Source organism: Pseudophryne corroboree, chromosome 1 (genome assembly GCF_028390025.1).
Source record: "Pseudophryne corroboree isolate aPseCor3 chromosome 1, aPseCor3.hap2, whole genome shotgun sequence".
Taxonomy (NCBI): Eukaryota; Metazoa; Chordata; class Amphibia; order Anura; family Myobatrachidae; genus Pseudophryne; species Pseudophryne corroboree.
This window is the reverse complement of record NC_086444.1, coordinates 566,137,626-566,157,163: the sequence shown is the minus strand read 5'-3', so window position 1 is coordinate 566,157,163 and position 19,538 is coordinate 566,137,626. Positions and strand designations below refer to the sequence as shown.

At 43.6% G+C, this 19,538-nt stretch overlaps 1 protein-coding gene across 3 annotated transcripts in view; it reads left to right on the top strand.

Annotated features, from left to right (window-relative positions):
• ADAMTSL1 (ADAMTS like 1) overlaps positions 1-19,538 on the top strand; it is a 453,675-nt gene that overhangs the window by 322,023 nt on the left and 112,114 nt on the right. For all 3 annotated transcript variants that reach the window (XM_063914179.1, XM_063914180.1, XM_063914181.1), the window contains exon 16: positions 12,234-12,444. In XM_063914179.1, coding sequence (XP_063770249.1) covers positions 12,234-12,444 — 211 coding nt within the window. The remainder of the gene's footprint in view (positions 1-12,233; positions 12,445-19,538) is intronic.

The following is a 19,538-nucleotide window of genomic DNA, read 5'->3' as shown; positions in this document are numbered from 1 at the left end:
CTATGGGGGAGTGTATTTCTGCATAGCAGGGCTGCGAACGCTTGTGCAGCCCTGCTATGCAAAAAAAGTTTTGTGTAAAAGAAGACCAGGGTATGAGTTACTTATCCTTTGCGATCGATCCAGCGTTTCAGGTCCCGGAATTGACGTCAGACATCCGCCCTCCAAACGCCTGGACCCGCCTGCGTTGGACTCACCACTCCCTGAAAATGGTGAGTTGCTGCCCGAATCCGCCTTCCTCCTGTCAGTCTTCTTGCGGTCGCCGCTGCGATCTCTTTCTGCGCTAGCGGCGTCGCTGACTGGCGACGGCCGTTGTCGGGCAACGATGCGCCTGTGCAATGCGGCCGCCACCCATGCGCAGTTCCGACCGCACGGCTGCGAAGAAACGCAGCATGCAATCGGGTCGGAATGACCCCCCGTGTGCACTGCAGGCGTGGCAGATATAACATGTGCAGAGAGAGTTAGATTTGGGTGGGTTATTTTGTTTCTGTGCAGGGTAAATACTGGCTGCTTTATTTTTACACTGCAATTTAGATTTCAGATTGAACACACCCCACCCAAATCTAACTCTCTCTGCACATGTTACATCTGCCCCACCTGCAGTGCACATGGCTTTACCCAACTGCTAACAAATTTGCTGCTGCGATCAGATCTGAATTAGGCCCATTGTGTAGTGTATAGGCATTCCTGATAATTTGATAATATTTCCTCAACAAAAATCATCTACTATGTGGGAATACACAATTTTTTCCACGAACGATCAGTCACCAGAAAATCGAGTTTAACTAAAACTTGCTTACAGTGTAGCACCATTATCAAAAGCATTCACTGGGAGTTAAAATCATACCATTTAGCGGATTGCTTGTAAAATCGCTGTAGTATGCAGGCAGTTATACTGGTACCAGGCCTGGCGGAACCCGTTCAGCAAAGGGATTCAGAGCAGGTAGGGGCCGGGCTGGAGAGGCGCTGTCTCTTGTCTGCAACTCTTTGCTGTGTGTTGGTGCTACTGGCTGCCGCTGCACCTGTCACACTATTAAAGGCAGCGGCGCCGGCAGCTCTATGTGATATGTACTGGATTTGTTAAAAACAAACCAGGTACAGTGGTGGTGCCCTCTCTGGAGACCAGAATGGGTCAGGATTCAGCAAACCCCACCCCACCTGCACCCTTAATGTGATTGCAGCATGCTCCACCCCCTCTAGCACCTCATATTGCTGCTGCTGCTGCGATCAGCCACGCTGGCTGAGCTCCCCGGCTGTCGCCATGATGCCCCCCCGAGTCCTTACAGCTGTGGTTATCAGCGCACAAGGGGAAACGCGCATGACTCCCAGTAAGTAGATCAGCATCGTGGTGGTACTACCACATTTTTTCCCAGTTGTAGTATTTGATATGAACAACAGCCAAACCTCTTGACCCTGTACAGGTGTACCTCATAAAGTGGCTACTGAGTGTATATAAAGTTAATAACACTTTGCACTAAGAAAGCCTACAGTGTGGTTATCCATACTGACCATTTCAGATTTGAGCCTATTAATAGTGCATATTTTTCCTGCATCTGTTTACGCAACCAGCTCAGCGACATGCCCACGACCCTCCCATAACATGCCCTTTAAATAGCCACCTCCCAGTCACCACCCAGGAATGTGCAATACATTTCTACTACAGTGTGTCTCAATCGCAATTTTTAGAGATTTTTGCACATGTACAATAGCAAAATATCGCTCAACTCCATTGCGTGTTATTCAGAATTATTAGGCCCATAATTTTGTACACATGTAAGAGCTCATTTATCACGATATCAATCACTTGTGTGAATAATCCACAAACAATTGATATATTAGGATAATAAATCCTGCTGAGTAGATCAGTCTGCGATGCAGCATGTATTGTGTTCTGCTAATTATCCACAAAACTGGATTTGTTCTACTTAGAGTGGTGAAATTCCTATTTTTTACAGAAGTGTTTCCTGTTTTAATTTGCATTTGTTAATATTTTCAGTCAGTGAGTTGCAGTTGCACACTTTGGGGGTAATTCCAAGTTGATCGAAGCAGGATTTTTTTTAGCAATTGGGCAAAACCATGTGCACTGCAGGGGAGGCAGATATAACATGTGCAGAAAGAGTTAGGGTGGGTTATTTTGTTTCTGTGCAGGGTAAATACTGGCTGCTTTATTTTTACACTGCAAATTAGATTTCAGATTGAACACACCCCACCCAAATCTAACTCTCTCTGCACATGTTATATCTGACTCCCCCTGCAGTGCACATGGTTTTGCCCAATTGCTAAAAAAAATCCTGCTGCGATCAACTTGGAATTACCCCCTTTGTACTTTTATTTCATTATATCATCATCCTGGGTATGTCAGGGGAGCGGGATATAGCCATTGGTATTGTGACTGGCTGTCTCCTGACCGCTCGTCACATAACTACATCCCCCTTAGGCAATCAGTAGTCACATGATTAATCAAATACTAAAAACACTTGTTTGTAAGTGGGAACAAAGATATAGTGTGCATTTCAAAACAGGAGCTTCACCGTGAAGACTAAATAACATTCCAATCAAATCTGAGAAAAATCACAATTGGGAATGAATTTAAGATTTATAAGACATTCAATACCTAGAACCTGCAGATATAAATGCTTAAAAAATGGGGTGATGAATACTAATGTAATCAATAATCAATAATTTTTTCATGTACCCGTGGTCCAAAATATTTTTTTGAAAAACAGGAAAACAAATGTGAAAATCTGACCAGCATTTATTCATTTTTGTTCAGTAAGTATTTTAGATATTTGTTATATTATACACTAATTTTGGCTAATTTCTGGACATTATTCTACTAGTAATGGCTGGAACTTTTGGCAACCAGACAGCTGAGTGTGCTGCAACAGTACTGTCACTACTGTTGTGACGGGGCCATGTTTAGCGCAGCTTGGCTGGAGTCCAGCAACGGGATTAGTGTCATTTTCACTAGACTTTCGCCTGGAGAGCAAGCTACATGGGAGCAGACAACAGTTTCAACCGCATGGTCTTCAGGTTGCCAGCATACCGACATCTTTTCTCCCTCTTGGGGGTCCAAGATCCCCCTGGAGGGAGAATAGATAGCGCAAGGGGCTCATTTGCTCTCGCCCAGCTGTTGGTATGCTGGTGGTCGGGATTTCGGCACCGGTATGCTGGTCGCCGGGCCCCCGACTGCCGGCAAACCATACTGCACCCTTTCAACCATCTGCTCTTCTCTTACTTAGCTGGCACAGTAACACTTAAATGAATAAGTGACTTTTTGGGTATATTTACTAAGCATGAGGACTTGGGTATCACTGGCCGTTTGGAGGGGAAGGGGGTATCAAAATGCCTTGGATTTGATGCTGTTTGTAAACCGCTGTCCATCGATTTGTAAACCCCTATTCCCCCACAAAAATGCAGGGAAGCTATAGAGCAGCATATAATAGGGATACATTGCAGTGATGTAGTGCAGTGTATAAGGGGATGTAGTGTAGTAGTGTACTGATGTAGTGTATTGTATAGGGGGGTGTAGTGTAGTAATGTAGTGCAGCATATCGGGGGATGTAGTGTAGTGGTGTGTATTGGGGATATGAGAATAACCCTCACAGAACCTTGCATGTTATGTGCCATGATAGTTTTGTATCTTAGTCATTACTAGTTTATTAGACAGGAATTTAAGACATGTACAGCTGTGTTCAAATACTTCATTGCAACAATCACGCCAAACAGCCTCCCTTGGTGCAGCAGGTCCCATGAGATGTCTGCTTTTTGCCTAAAATGTGTCTTAATTGCAATGCAGTGCAGCTAGGATGCACCAGAAGACTGTGCTGATTAATTTGATATGATATAGCACTTAATTTGATATAGCACTTCATATACAGATACAGAGACTCAATCACATAAAGATATACAAGTGTCATTTATCATTCCCAGTGGGGGTTACAAGGTGGTATGATTTGAATAGCATCTGCCAATATTTATTCATTGTTGTATGTGTACAGTACAGGGGGTGTCCTATTACCCACAGTAATTTGCCACACGAAAAAAAACGGGCTTTTATCAAGATAAAAGCCTGATAGTCCATTCAAGCAATACAAGTAGAGCCTGTTTGTTCCGTGCAAAACACATAGGGTCGTGAAAAGCTGTGGACCTATGTGCTTTCACAAAACCTATTGCAGAAAAAATGGGCACTTATTGTGGATTTGGTTTTACCTGCCTGAGGCAGGCGAGATAAAATCTCTGATAAGCACCAGCTCCAGGTCTAATAGGATAGCACCTCGCGATTCAGTTACCCACAGTAAATTACCATGGCTAACTGGGCCAGAGTCTATTGGTGATTTGTGCTTTTTACTGGTATTTTGGGCTGCTTTTCTTATTTGGTAAAATGTCAGTTAATGTGGGGTTTATAAACAGCCTATCTGCTATTTGTAGAACCATCAATGAACAAGCCTACAGTAGATGTTCAAAATCCAGTTTGATTTCTTCCTCAGCCGATGCAGAAGAAACAAGGTTTCATAACTCAACATTGAAGTAATATAATGTGGATTAAATGGCTTTCGCACTGGTGTAAGAAATGCAGCTTTAAATCAAGCTTGTCCTTCTTTTAGACGTTTTGGTTGTCTCGTTATAATCTTGTCTCACCTACTTCAGCCATTTTGGCCACCTTTACATTTCAATTGAAGAAACACACAATAACTTAGGTGTATTTGATCTTTATTATCCACATGAACAATCATTCCAGACACCTGACTAAACAACCAGTTACTCAAACTTTATGAGCACTGTAATACAGTTAATTAGGTACTTATGGCATCTTTAGTTTGAGGTTTCTGTGTGGCACTAATCATTATTTCATTTTGTAAATCTCTTATTACATTTTTTCAAGGCTACACAATGCTAGAAGGTCACAAATCAGCATCAAGCTGAGCGTGACAAGATTAATAAGTCACAGTGCACCATCTACATTTTTCAGCTGAAATCTTCTCTTTAATTGTTTTTCCAGTTGCCTTGTGAATTTTGCCTTATTATATTTTGGCTTCTTTGCACAATGTTCTTACTGTTGTAAAAGTCACATTTTGACAGCACTGTCGCCTTAGGCTCCATGTCCAGCCTCAAAGCTAACTAGTTCAGTCACAATGCTTTTGTCCACAGAAAAGTGCTTGTTACTCAAAAAAAATGTCCATGATCATTTTATGTTTTCTAGTCTGTTGTACAACATGCCTACTCACTTAGCTAATTCATGTGTGTGTATATATATATATATATATATATACATATATATATATATATACACGCACACACATATATTTAAATGTTTTAATTAAATGGATATTGTTTGTAAGTGAATCATTTTTTTTACCTAGATATAGTTGTTAAAATGTATATATGTATATGTTTATTCTCTACGTTCTATACGAAGAATGGACCCAGTCACATGCAAATTTAAGTGTACCACTCAGACAGGGATACCACTAGGCAAATTAGGCATCTGCCTACAGCACCAAAGTTTCACCAACACCTAAAAATTGGATAAGTTACATGCCACTCATTCAGCGTACCTTTTGATCTAACCTCTGCCACTTTTAAGGTCTGAAAATATGGATTGTCCCGCAAGTGTCCACACAATTGGAAGGTATGCAATCAGCACTTTACTTTTTCCTATGGTGAACTCCCCTTGGAGCATCAGATGCCTCTGGGATTTAAATCACATAAACCATATTCTTCATTAGCTCCCCTGGTGCTTATTACTTTGTAGTACATTTAGGGTTGAATGATAGTTGGGGGAGAAGATGTATTGTACTGTACTGTAGAGTAGAGCGGAGCATGGACTAAATGGTAGGTGAAGGAGTTGGATAATTTATAGTACACTTTCCAACCTTTGCTGGGAGACCTCAGAGAGGCCCATCAAGGGGGAGGTTATTTTGCAAGGGGGAGGTTATTTTGGGAAAGATGGGGGTGTGGTGCTATGATTTGCATTATTCCAGCCCCATAGTTGTTACATTTTGCTGCAATTAATAGGGCTATAGTCTGGGGACAGGGCTGTAATGATGTGATTCAAGGAAAAAATAGCATCATCACACACCATGCCCAACCCACTTAACTTGAAGATGTGGGAGGCTGCAGGGGTATTGCCTACTATACTGGGAGCTAAGAGAACTCCCCCCTAATCATATGTCTCCATTAAATTCTGGGAGAGCAGGCAACTGTGTTTGGAGTCTAAATGGGAGGTAAGAGGACAGTGGTTAATATATAAGGAGGAGCAAAATAATAGGGTTATAAACTGCAGGAGGAGCATAGGGATAAGGGAATTGTGGAAGTCCCAAATAAGGGACTTCCACAAACACATATACAGTATATGGGGGCAGTACGGATGGTGTAATGGTTAGCATTACTGCCTCACAGCACTGAGGTCATGGGTCCGATTCCCACCTTGGCCCTAACTGTGTGGAGTTAGGGCCAAACCATACTTGCGTGGGTTTCCTCCGGGTATTCCGGTTTCCTCCCACAATCCAAAAATATAATAGTAGGTTAATTGGCTCCCAACAAAATTAACCCTAGCGTGTGTGTGTGTGTGTGTGTGTGTGTGTGTGTGTGTGTGTGTGTACGTTTGATAAGGAATATAGATTGTAAGCTTCACAGGTGCTGAGAATGATGTGAATGGGCAAATATTCTCTGTAAAAGAGCTGCGGAATATGTGTGCGCTATATAAATAACTGGTAATAAATTATATATATATATATATATATATCAGTGGCATGCGGTGAGGTCAGTGTCTAGTGAGGCACTACAGCCATAATGTCCGCCGAATCCTGCCGATGACCCCTAGCCAATGCCCGCTACTGCCTCTGAGCCGATACCCGCTGCCACCGCCAATGGCTTACAAACTCGCCCACAATTTCTATCTCAGTCCGATGCCGCCAATGCCCGCTGCCTGCCTGCTCATCATACTTGTGATATATTATACATTTTTATAGAAAAAAAAATGAGTGTTTGGGACTGGGAAGGGCGAGGGAGGAGGACATGAATGCAATTTTGTTGTCCAGGGCTTCCATTAACTTAATGGAGAAGGGTCTGAATGGGTTAAAAAAAAATGCATGAGGTCCCCCCTCCTAAGTATAACCAGCCTCGGGCTCTTTTAGCCAGTCCTGGTTGTTTAAATACTGGGGGGGAAATTGTACATGGGTTCCCCGTATTTAGACAACCAGCACCAAGCTCTTAGACCGGTCCTGGTTCCAAAAATACGGGGGACAAAAGATGTAGGGGTCCCCCGTATTTTTAAAACCAGCACCAGGCTCCACTAGCCAGAGAGATAATGCCACAGCCGGGGGACACTTTTATGTAGGTCCCTGTGGCCGTGGCATTACCCCCCCAACTAGTCACCTCTGGCCGGGGTACCCTGGAGGAGTGGGGACCCCTTAAATCGAGGGGTCCCCCCCCCCCCTCCAGGCACCCAAGGGCCAGAGGTGAAGCCCGAGGCTGTCCCCAACACCCCTGGGCGGTGGGTGCTGGGCTGATAGCCATGTGTGTAAAAAAAGAATATTGTTTTTTGTCGTGGAACTACAAGGCCCAGCAAGCCTCCCCCGCTTGCTGGTACTTGGAGAACCTCAAGTACCAGCAGGCGGGGAAATAACGGGCTCGCTGGTACCTGTAGTTCTACAACAACAAAAAATACCCAAATAAAAACACAAACACACACACCGTGACAGTAAAATTTTATTAAAACACACTTACACACTCACACATACTTACCTACATCCCACGCCGGTCACGTCCACTTGTCCAGTAGAATCCAATAGTTGTACCTGTAAAAATGAGAGAGAGAGAGAGAGATTACTTACCTACGTCCCACGCCGATCACGTCCACTTGTCCAGTAGAATCCAAAGGGGTAGAAGCACCTGTAAAAATGAACATTATACTGACATATCCATACCTCCCAACATGACCCTCTCCAGGAGGGACACAATGCTCTGCTTCTGGACCTTTCTCTTAATTTATGATTGCCATCACCTGTGCTGAACAGGTCTATGGATTACAAAGGTGTTTCAGCACAGATGATGGGAATCATAAATTAATAGGGAACTCCAGGAGCAGAGCATTGTGTCCCTCCTAGATAGGGTCTTACTGCACGGCCACCGCTGCTGCCTGAGTGTCAGGTGATCGGGAGCCGGGAGGACGGGGAGAGCTGCACGCTCCGCAGGACCGCCGCTGCTGGTAAGGTGAGCAGGAGCCGGAGCAGGAGGACAGGGGGGGGGGGGAGCTGCACACACACTGAAGGCCCACCACTACTCCCGGCTATCATCAGCGCCGGGACCCGCCGCCTCCAGCGCCCCATGTGGTTGATTGGAAAAGCGGATCCAGCCCTGGATCCGCTGTCCAATCACAGGTGACTCGCTGACATGGGGGTGGTGTCCCTGTCAGCGAGGCACTTGGAACAGTGCCGCTTTCCCTATGTTTTTTCATGGGCTTTTACAGCCCAGTGCTAGGCTCTGCCCCCGGCACTGTCCCCGTTCCCATTTTTCACGGGAGGCACTGCTATCAGTGCCTCCCAAACTGCTTTAAAGCTAGAAAATTATTAGAATTCAATAAAGAATATACTAATGACACAGAATATGTGTCATAAGTATCTTCTTTTTATTATTTTAATAATTAATCACAGGGGAGGCGCTGCCTCCCCTGCCTTCCCTGACTGCACGTCCCTGATAGATATATATATATATATACATACAGTACATGACACTGGCTTAATGGAGTGCAGGCTAAACTGGAGTGACATGTTATGACTGTGGACCATATAGTTGGATTTAAAAGCACTGTGAGTGCCACAGCCCCCCCCCCCCCCCCCCCCCACTCCTGCCACTATCTACATAAATTTGAGGGCATCCAGGCCTGCATTAACATTTATATTGGGAGTGCCAGTCACCTATTGACAATATATATATATATATATATATATATATATGTAAGTTATAAAACAACAGAACAACTTATCAGTAACGTTAGCGCCGGCCTGAACAAAACAACACTTAAATTGCTCCGTTGTGCTCCGTCTAGTGACCGCCGGCATGCAAAACACTTGAATTCCCCCTGTAGAGGTACGGATCAGTGTTAGCCTTTTATTATATAGGATACATATTAATTAGAGATGAGCGGGTTCGGATTTACTCAGTTTTACTCGGATTTACTCGGTTCTCATAACGGCATCTTATTGGCTCCCGAATGTCATGTGTTTAAGATAGCCAATAAGAAAGATCCGGATAAAACCGTACTGGCGTTAATTCTGGTGTTACATCCGAACCCGCTTATCTCTAATATTAATATACATACTGTATAAGCTACACAAAAAGACAGTTTAACTTAAACCTTTCCTTTAAATTTTGGACAAAGGGAATTTTACTAGCAAAATGTATATAAGCACTGCAGTATCTCTATGCAAATCAAGCAACAATTTACTTTGATCTAGCTAATACCAACTTGGCAGTATTGTGAAATGTGTTGTTTGTTATGGGTTATTGCACAGTTCCACTTTGTTATTAAGTAGCCTCAAATATTTGTATTTTTACATCATTGTGCAATGTAAAGATATTTTGTATTATGAAACAGGTATTTTTTTTTTAACTTGTTAATTATGCAGTCAGTCTTGTAGTGGTGCTGGCGTATTCAAAAAGTTGATTTTTATGCTAAGCAACTTGGAATATTTTGAAAGTACAAACTAATCTAAAGTCTGTTCTTTACTACTTCTTGTGGGTTTTGCCAAGATATATAAAATATTGAGCTTTACATTCAAGCTAGGATCTGATCAGCTTTCATATCTGCAGAGTAACTGTAAAGTGTTAGAGTAAATAGCATGTGGCATTCCTAGTTAAATCGGTCAGTGTTCACTGACCTTCTGCTTCCCCTTAGTGGAAGCCCAGAAACATTGTGCTGAAACAACTTTTCTTAGAGCTCTCCAGGTTCTTTAATATATAACTCCACAAATCTTTTTTTTTTGCTAACCTTGTTGAGGGGTCTGTGTTTGAAGCAGTGGTAACCGTTTTCTCCTGAGTAAAAACCATAGCTTCATGCCACTAGCTAATGCCATATCCGGGTGTTGTTTGCTATACCTGGCAAATGAGGGACCAGAGGTCCCCCTGGAGAGGCTTCACTGGATTCCTTTAATGTACAATCACCAGTATGTGCATACATTAGCTGTGCGTAAGTGTGTCGTGTTAACCTTTCACAGTCATAGTTAGCCAGTCTGCAACCTACAGAAAATATGAGGGGGAGGGGGGGACTGGATCGCACACATTAATTCTACACATATTAAGATACACTGAGACTTGTAGTGCCAATTATTCAATGGCCAATTATTGAACTTTCCCAACCCATCTGTATGTTTGACAGCCTGAATCAGTGACCTCCCGCTAGGCTTTGTGAGCACCTCATGGAAATAGCCTGTGTTACTACTTGGAACATTCTTTAATAAAGCAGGAAATATGTATATATGCATGACAAATCCCTGGGGGCCTGCTGGAGCACATATTCCTAATCTCCTTCAAACACCCACTTGTCTCCTGAACTCTACTATGTTACACAGCTCTTTCAGGGGAACACGCTCTTCTTTCAAGAGGATTTTGTGACAATGTAATGCTATTTCACAATGAACTGTAGAGTATCTCTAGGGATGGGGACTGGAGATGTAAATGGTGCTTTTCTATCTCTAATAATCTTCTTTTTCAATGCACTAACCCATTACTGCTCCATTCCTTAATCTACGCTGAACTATGAAATTGCAGCACTGCTTTTTACTGGTCTTATCTCCAGTTTATGTTCGCATTCGCTGTCATGTCCCAGCCATTACATTGTGGAATGCTGTAATCCATTTATACAATTGGTTGCAATTTTCTCTACTTCAATCCTGATGTTTAGTTATTGACTACACATGTTCCTAGTCATTTAAATGAGCAATGTCAAGAAAGTAGTATTCTATTTATTTTTACACACGTGTGAAAGATTAATACTTGTGGATATAGTATATTCATTTACGCATGGACGCCCCATATATGACACTTACACAAGCTATGGATGATAAGGGAAGACATCACTATTCCACTTAACATTCTCTCTGGAAACAAAATCTCTCATTAATGTGGGTTCTCTAGCACTGCAGCCAGTGACAAAAATGAGGTCAGTCATAAAGGTCATGACCGCCAATTTGTATAGTACATCATTTATCTGTTTCCTTGTGCTAATCTTTCACTTAGTTAAAGGGAGTTGATCAACAAATTGTTTGATAATTGGGTATACTTTGTAGCAACACTAATATATGCAGTATAAACTTTGTGTGGTTTAGATTAATAATAGTCCTCATGAAATTCAATATTTTCATTGTGTGGTGGAGTTTCCCTACTTTCCCCTTCTCAGCACAGTGTCTAAAATAATGCTGGGCTGTCAGTACTAAGCTAGTACTTGTGTTTGCAGCTCTTTGTTTTATTCAAATAAATGTGTTTAATTAAACTATTTACTGTATGAATAGAACATTTATAAGCAATGATATTGGTGTAAAAACAGCATTTAAAGTGTTTAATTCTGTGATCAAGCCAGACGTTAATTTGAATTTGAGCATCTGCCACTTTGCCGGTGACATGATTACATCCCTCCACCTATATATGGTAGGGGCAGCCATTTTAATGCAGCTGATCACTTCATTAAGAGACAGTGGAGTCACAGTGACACTGGGGAATACATTTATACTCTGCATAAGCAGATGAGAGCAAGGTCAGAAAATGCATATATAAAACATATTGCAAACCTGATATATGTTCTTTTGACCTGTGCCGAATGAAGAGCAAACTGATCCTGGACTAGAACTCATTGATCCTTTGCATTATAAGCCTTGCTCAGGCTTTTATTTGTCTTCTCTCCTGGAATTTCAGGGAATCTCACAAATTTGGCCAAAGGGGGCGTACTGTAACCTGTGATGATGTGATTTGTGGCAGCAGGCCCACTTCACCTCCCACCTGGACCTCCCACTCTCGGAGGGCACCATTAGAAAGTAGTATAGTGTGTTACAGCTGTAATTATGCGCCTTACACATGAAGGGATGTTTACAATGAATGCTTTTGGCAACTGGCAAGTGAAATAAATTGCAAGAGCAAGTTTGTTTGTACTACATAACCCAGTGAGCATAATTATCAAGATGATAAAAAGAAAAAGAGTGTACCCAAATACTTACTCATTTTTTTATCTTTTTTATTAGGTGGGAGATTGGAAACTGGAGCTCCTGCAGTTTAACTTGCGGAGTGGGATTACAAACTAGAGACATATTTTGTTCTCATCTTCTATCAAGAGACACAAATGAAACCGTAATGTTGGTAGATGATTTTTGCAGACAACCTAAACCCACTTTGGTACAGGCCTGCAATCGCTTTGACTGCCCACCAGCTTGGTACTCTACAGACTGGAAACCGGTAAGCTGATAAATTCACCTCCAAGGTAGTTATTTGTTTTCATTTGTAAAATCTATTCTTCTATTTGGTTATCAGCGATGTTTGATGACTAGAGAGTGCTTTGTTTTACATCGGTGGTAGTGCTCATGCAGCAAGAAGTTTTGCTCCAAATGAAACCTTTTTTTTTTTGCATTATTAAAGATATAGCTAGAGAAAAATAGGGGCCAGGGAAGTTATGATAGCAGCAGGCAGACTGTAATGGGACGGGAATTCTTGGGTGCTTACAGTTGGAATATCAAGTGTCTAGAGTCACTTTAAATTGAAAAGTGCAATCATACCCAACGTAATTTGGAGGAGGGAATAAAAGTAAAGAATGTTTAAGTTGTATCAGTTGTTGCATTGGTCAGTATGATGTGATGTGATTTGTACTGTTCTATTACTTAAGGATAGGAGAAAATATAATTATGCAAGGTAAAAAAAACGACAAATACCAAATAAGTAAAGGAAAGAAAATAAATAGAAATATATATATATATATATATATATATATATATATATATATGAAAATAAAAGAAGGCAGGTGTTTTATTTTCAGTTGTCAAGTTGAATTTGTTACAGCCTATGTTTGTGACCAGTTGGATGGGCATGACATACGTGACCTATGATTTGGTTAGTGGCCATCAATTTGTGGCCTGTTATGTTCCTCCTCTTCAGGATGTAGAGGGTAATTCAGACCTGATCGTAGCAGCAACTTTGTTAGCAGTTGGGCAAAACCATGTGCACTGCAGGGGGAGCAGATATAACATTTGCAGAGAGAGTTAGATTTGTGTGGGTTATTTTGTTTCTGTGCAGGGTAAATACTGGCTGCTTGTTTTTTACACTGCAATTTAGATTTCAGTTTGAACACACCCCACCCAAATCTAACTCTCTCTGCATGTGTTATATCTGCCCACCCTGAAGTGCACATGGTTTTGCCCAACTGCTAACACATTTGCTGCTACGATCAGGTCTGAATTACCCCCACAGTGAAGTTAACGACTGTGGTCATATTCTGTTCTCTTGGTGATGTTGTGTCGAAAATATATGGGATGGAATGACAAATAGATTCCTTGTCTAGTTTCATGTAACCATGCCTTCATTTTGTGCATGAATTTGGCAGATTATGCGTCTATATAAAATATTTAATATAGACAGAACTGTAATTTCATATCGCCGAAGGATCCTGTCCCTTTGGGAGCCATGCGTACTACTGTACATGCATGGTCTGCTGACCATGCACGCGTGCAGTAGAGAGTGCCAGGGAGGGATCTTACAAATTTCTTTCCCAGTACTTTTTGCAAAGTGTAGCCCATAGGCTACAACATGTAACACCATCTGGAGATGGCATTATCTACCTTGGCTAAGTTCTAGAATGTGCCGCATGTATTCCGTAGCTTGGTAAATTTGGCAAAATAAACAGCCCCCATAGGTTTCAAAAGCTGGGGACTGCAGCGGTTATTGGCAATATCTGTTGCGGCCCCCGTTACATGGATGCTGGGGAAACTAAATAGTTGCAGAATATCCCATAAATAAACAGACCATTCAACCTACAATCCCACAAATGATGTCCAGATGGTGCCATTACCTCAAAATGTGAGTGTGCACAAATGGAGCAGTGTGCCAGAAAAATAGGCGCATTTACACACAAGTTTAGTATTTTCATGAATTACCTGTATTGTCCCAGTCACTGTACATGAACATTAAATATATACAGTACTTACAGACAGGACGAGCCAGACTACAGTCTTAAGGGAATTTGTTTACTGTCATTATTGACAATATGGAGCACCTTACATTATATTATACAAAATGAATGTTTTTTGTTTTTTGAGCATTTACTTGCTACTTGTTGTTTTTAGCATTTACTATGCATATTTTATGCTAAATAGTGATTTAAGAAAATTTACATAATCCTCAAAAACACAATTTTCTTGCTATCTTGATGGCATATCAGAGAAGATGCTTACATCTGCATGCCTAAATTACACACTTTCCCTGTTTCTTCTGTAAAACACATTCCAGCGTCATATCAAATCTTGCTGCAATTCCTCTGTAAAGGGCCCTACTCACTGGCCGACCCGCCGCCGAGCTGCCCGACGGCGGATACGGCTGACGAGCGACCCGGCGGCGGGGGGGCAGTGACGGGGGGAGTGAATTTTATTCACTCCCCCCGTCACGCGGCTGCATTGAAGTGCAGGCAAATATGGACGAAATCGTCCATATTGGCCTGCATGCACAGCCGACGGGAGACCAGCGATGAACGAGCGCGGGGACGCGCATCGCTCATCGCTGGAGTCTCCACACTGAAAGATATGAACGAGTTCTCGTTCATTTATGAACGAGATCGTTCATATCTTTCAAAAAATTGGCCAGTGTGTAGGGCCTATAAGTCTTTTACAAGATACAGAACTGATTCCACTTTTGTATCATCCCCCTCCTCTGTTTTTCAATAATCACTTAACTGGAATAATCCCCACAAACAGGTGAATGATCACATTGTAACTGATTTCACTACAAAGAACTTTAAATGAAAATGTGTATCCCCTAGTAAAATAAATGGATGAATATAGTAGAGAGGAGCAGTCTGGATGCATTTAAAAACGGTTATTTCTTGGCAGATAAATGTATTACAATCAAAGCTTATATCCTTCAAGATGATAAAGAAGAAGCTGTATAAATTTAAACCAGTATTTGTTTAAAGATTGCGTTCTTTTGGATCCATGCCAGCAGAAGGGTTTATCTTGTTTTCAGCAGCTTTTTATAGGTAGAGACACAGTGCCAGAAACGTTAGGCAAAGAGGAGAAATTGAATTGGTGCATTAGCTCTTCTTTCTATGCCTGCTGCTAAATTACTGCAGCGTTTCCTAACTTTACATGATTATATTAGGAATATATGTTGAATATTACACTTGTACAGTAGTTTTGAACAGTTATTTTTTTTTCAGTGATAATTCTACTGATATATAGGGATGCAACAAATCAGTGACGTGCGGTAGGGTGAGCAACAAATCCATTGTTTACTTTGGTATTTGCTGACTCTTAGGGGGTAATTCAGAGTTGATCGCAGCAGCAAATTTGTTAGCAGTTGTGCAAAACCATGGGGGTCATTCTGACCCAATCGCACGCTGCAGTTCGCAGCGGTGCGATCAGGACAGAACTGTGCATACACCGGTGCCGCAGAGCGCCGGCGCATGCCAGACGGCTGAAGGCCGTTGTTGCCTAGTGATCGCCTCTGCCTGATTGACAGGCAGAGGCAGTCACTGGGCAAGAGGGGGCTGGATGGCAGCATTAGGACGCCGTTTAGGGGGAACGGTCCAACCAACGCAGGCCTTGGGTGGACCGTTGTGGGGCGGGCCACTGCGGCTGCGTGACGTCACACGCAGCCGCTGCGACCCAGGCAGCGAAGAGGTTCTCCCGGGCAGCCGCAGGAGCTGTACTGGTCGGGAGGTACTCCAGAAATGCAAAAGCATCGCTGCTGTGCTATGCTTTTGCACTTCTGTGGGGGGAAGGGGGGGCACTGACATGCGGTGCGGACTAGCCCTGTGCTGGGTGTCCCCCCGCATGTCTGAGTCCCTGATCGTAGCTGTGCTAAATTTAGCACAGCTACGATCAACTCAGGATGACCCCCCAAGTGCACTGCAGGTGTGGCAGATATAACATTTGCAGAGAGAGTTAGATTGGGGTGGGATATTTTGTTTCTGTGCAGGGTAAATACTGGCTGCTTCATTTTAAAACAGCAATTTAGATTTCAGTTTGAACACACCCCACCCAAATCTAACTCTCTCTGCACATGTTATATCCGCCCTCCCTGCAGTACACATGGTTTTGCCCAACTGCTAACAAATTTGCTGCGATCAACTCTGAATTAGGCCCTTAGAGACATCATTTAATTGCTGCAGGTTGCGAATTGTGTCTGTTCTTGTGGGTAAAACCCTAAAGCAGCTGTTAACACTTATTATTATTATTATTATTATTATTATTATTTCAGCCTTCGAGAGTGGCACAGCTCATAATTTCTTCCTTTATGCTCTCACTACCAGTTCAGAGATGCGACTGAAGTGCATACCTTCATACTCTCAAAGTACAAAAACCCTCAAGAGGCACTCCGCAAATAGACGTGCATTCAACTACATTTGGGCCATCCTTGCCTCTACATTCATTTTGCTAATGAAATAATTATTGTAAATTTCTCTAATGTCCTAAGTGGATGCTGGGGACTCCGTAAGGACCATGGGGATTAGCGGCTCCGCAGGAGACTGGGCACAACTAAAGAAAGCTTTAGGACTACCTGGTGTGCACTGGCTCCTCCCACTAAGACCCTCCTCCAGACCTCAGTTAGATTCTTGTGCCCGGCCGAGCTGGATGCACACTAGGGGCTCTCCTGAGCACCTAGAAAGAAAGTATATTTAGGTTTTTTATTTTCAGTGAGATCTGCTGGCAACAGACTCACTGCAGCGAGGGACTAAGGGGAGAAGAAGCGAACCTACCTAACAGGTGGTAGTTTGGGCTTCTTAGGCTACTGGACACCATTAGCTCCAGAGGGATCGACCGCAGGACCCGACCTTGGTGTTCGTTCCCGGAGCCGCGCCGCCGCCCCCTTTACAGAGCCAGAAGCACGAAGAAGGTCCGGAAAATCGGCGGCAGAAGACTTCGGTCTTCACCAAGGTAGCGCACAGCACTGCAGCTGTGCGCCATTGCTCCTCATGTACACCTCACACTTCGGTCACTGATGGATGCAGGGCGCTGGGGGGGGGGCGCCCTGAGGGCAATAAATAACACCTTGGCTGGCAAAATATACATCATATATAGTCCCAGAGGCTATATAGATGTAAAATTACCCTTGCCAGTATCACAGAAAAAGCGGGAGAAAGTCCGCCGAAAAGGGGGCGGGGCTTCTCCCTCAGCACACTGGCGCCATTTTCTCTTCACAGTGCAGCTGGAAGACAGCTCCCCAGACTCTCCCCTGTAGTTTTCAGGCTCAAAGAGTTAAAAAGAGAGGGGGGGCACTAAATTTAGGCGCAATATATGTATACAAGCAGCTATTTGGGGAAAAATCACTCAGTTATAGTGTTAATCCCTGCATTATATAGCGCTCTGGTGTGTGCTGGCATACTCTCTCTCGGTCTCCCCAAAGGACTTTGTGGGGTCCTGTCCTCAGTCAGAGCATTCCCTGTGTGTGTGCGGTGTGTCGGTACGGCTGTGTCGACATGTTGGATGAGGAAGGTTACGTGGAGGCGGAGCAGAGGCCGATAAATGGGATGTTGCCCCCTGTGGGGCCGACACCAGAGTGGATGGATAGGTGGAAGGTATTAACCGACAGTGTCAACTCCTTACATAAAAGGCTGGATGACGTAACAGCTGTGGGACAGCCGGCTTCTCAGCCCGCGTCTGCCCAGGCGTCTCAAAGGCCATCAGGGGCTCAAACAACGCCCGTTACCTCAGATGGCAGACACAGATGTCGACACGGAGTCTGACTCCAGTGTCGACGAGGTTGAGACATATACACAATCCACTAGGAACATCCGTTACATGATCTCGGCAATGAAAAAATGTGTTACGCATTTTCTGACATGAACCCAAGTACCACATAAAAGGGGCTTTATTTTTGGGGAGAAAAAACAGCCAGTGTTTTGTTCCCCCATCAGATGAATGTATGAACTGTGTAAAGAAGCGTGGTTTCCCCCGATAAGAAACTGGTAATTTCTAAAAAGTTACTGATGGCGTACCCTTTCCCGCCAGAGGATAGGTCACGTTGGGAGATATCCCTTAGGGTGGATAAGGCGCTCACACGTTTGTCAAAAGGTGGCACTGCCGTCTTAGGATACGGCCACCTTGAAGGAACCTGCTGATAAAAAGCAGGAGGCGATCCTGAAGTCTGTATTTACACACTCAGGTTATATACTGAAACCTGCAATTGCCTCAGCATAAATAGTGCTGCTGCAGCGTGGTCTGACACCCTGTCATATAATATTAATACGCTAAGACAGGGATAATTTTTTGCTAACATTGAGCATATTTAAGACGTTGTCTTAAATATAAAGGATGCACAGAGGGATATTTGCCGGCTGGCATCCAGAATTAATGCAATGTCCATTCTGCCAGGAGGGTAGTAGAAACCCGGCAGTGGACAGGTGATACTGCATTTAAAAGGCACATGGAGATTCTGCCTTATAAGGGTGAGGAATTGTTTGGGGATGGTCTCTGGGACCTCGTATCCACAGCAACAGCTGGGAAGAAAAAATTTTACCTCAGGTTTCCTCACAAAAGCCTAAAGAAAGCACCGTATTTTCAGGTACAGTCCTTTCGGCTTCAGAAAAGCAAGCGGGTCAAAGGCGCTTTCTTTCTGCACAGAGACAAGGGAAGAAGGAAAAAGCTGCACCAGTCAGCCAGTTCCACGATCAAATATGTTCCCTCGCTTCCTCTGAGTCCACCGCATGATGCTGGGGCTCCACAGGTGGAGACAGGTGCGGTGGGGGCGCGTCTCGGGAACTGCAGGGATCAGTGGGCTTGCCCACAGGTGGATCCCTAGGTTCTGCAAGTAGTATCACAGGGATACAGGCTGGAGTTCGAGACGACTCCCCCTTGCCGTTGCCTCACATCAGCCTTGCCTGCTGCCCTCGGAGAAAGGTAGTACTGGCGGCAATTCACAAGCTGTACTTCCAGCAGGTGAAATCAAGGTACCCCTCCTTCAACAAGGCCGGGGTTACTATTCCAAAATGTTGTGGTACCGAAACCTGACGGTTCGGTGAGACCCATTCTAAAATTGAAATCCTTGAACACTTATATACGAAGGTTCAAGTTCAAAATGGAATCGCTCAGGGCGATTATTACAAGCCTGGAAAATTTCAGGGTATCACTGGACATCAAGGATACTTACCTGCATGTCCCTATTTACCCTCGTCACCAGGTGTACCTCAAAATTGTGGTACAGGATTGTCATTACCAATTCCAGACGTTGCCGTGGATCTGTCCCCGGCACCGAGGGTATTTACCAAGGTAATGGCCGAAGTACTTATCCCGTACTTGGACGATCTCCTCATAAAGGCGAGGTCCAGGGAGCAGTTGTTCGTCGGAGTA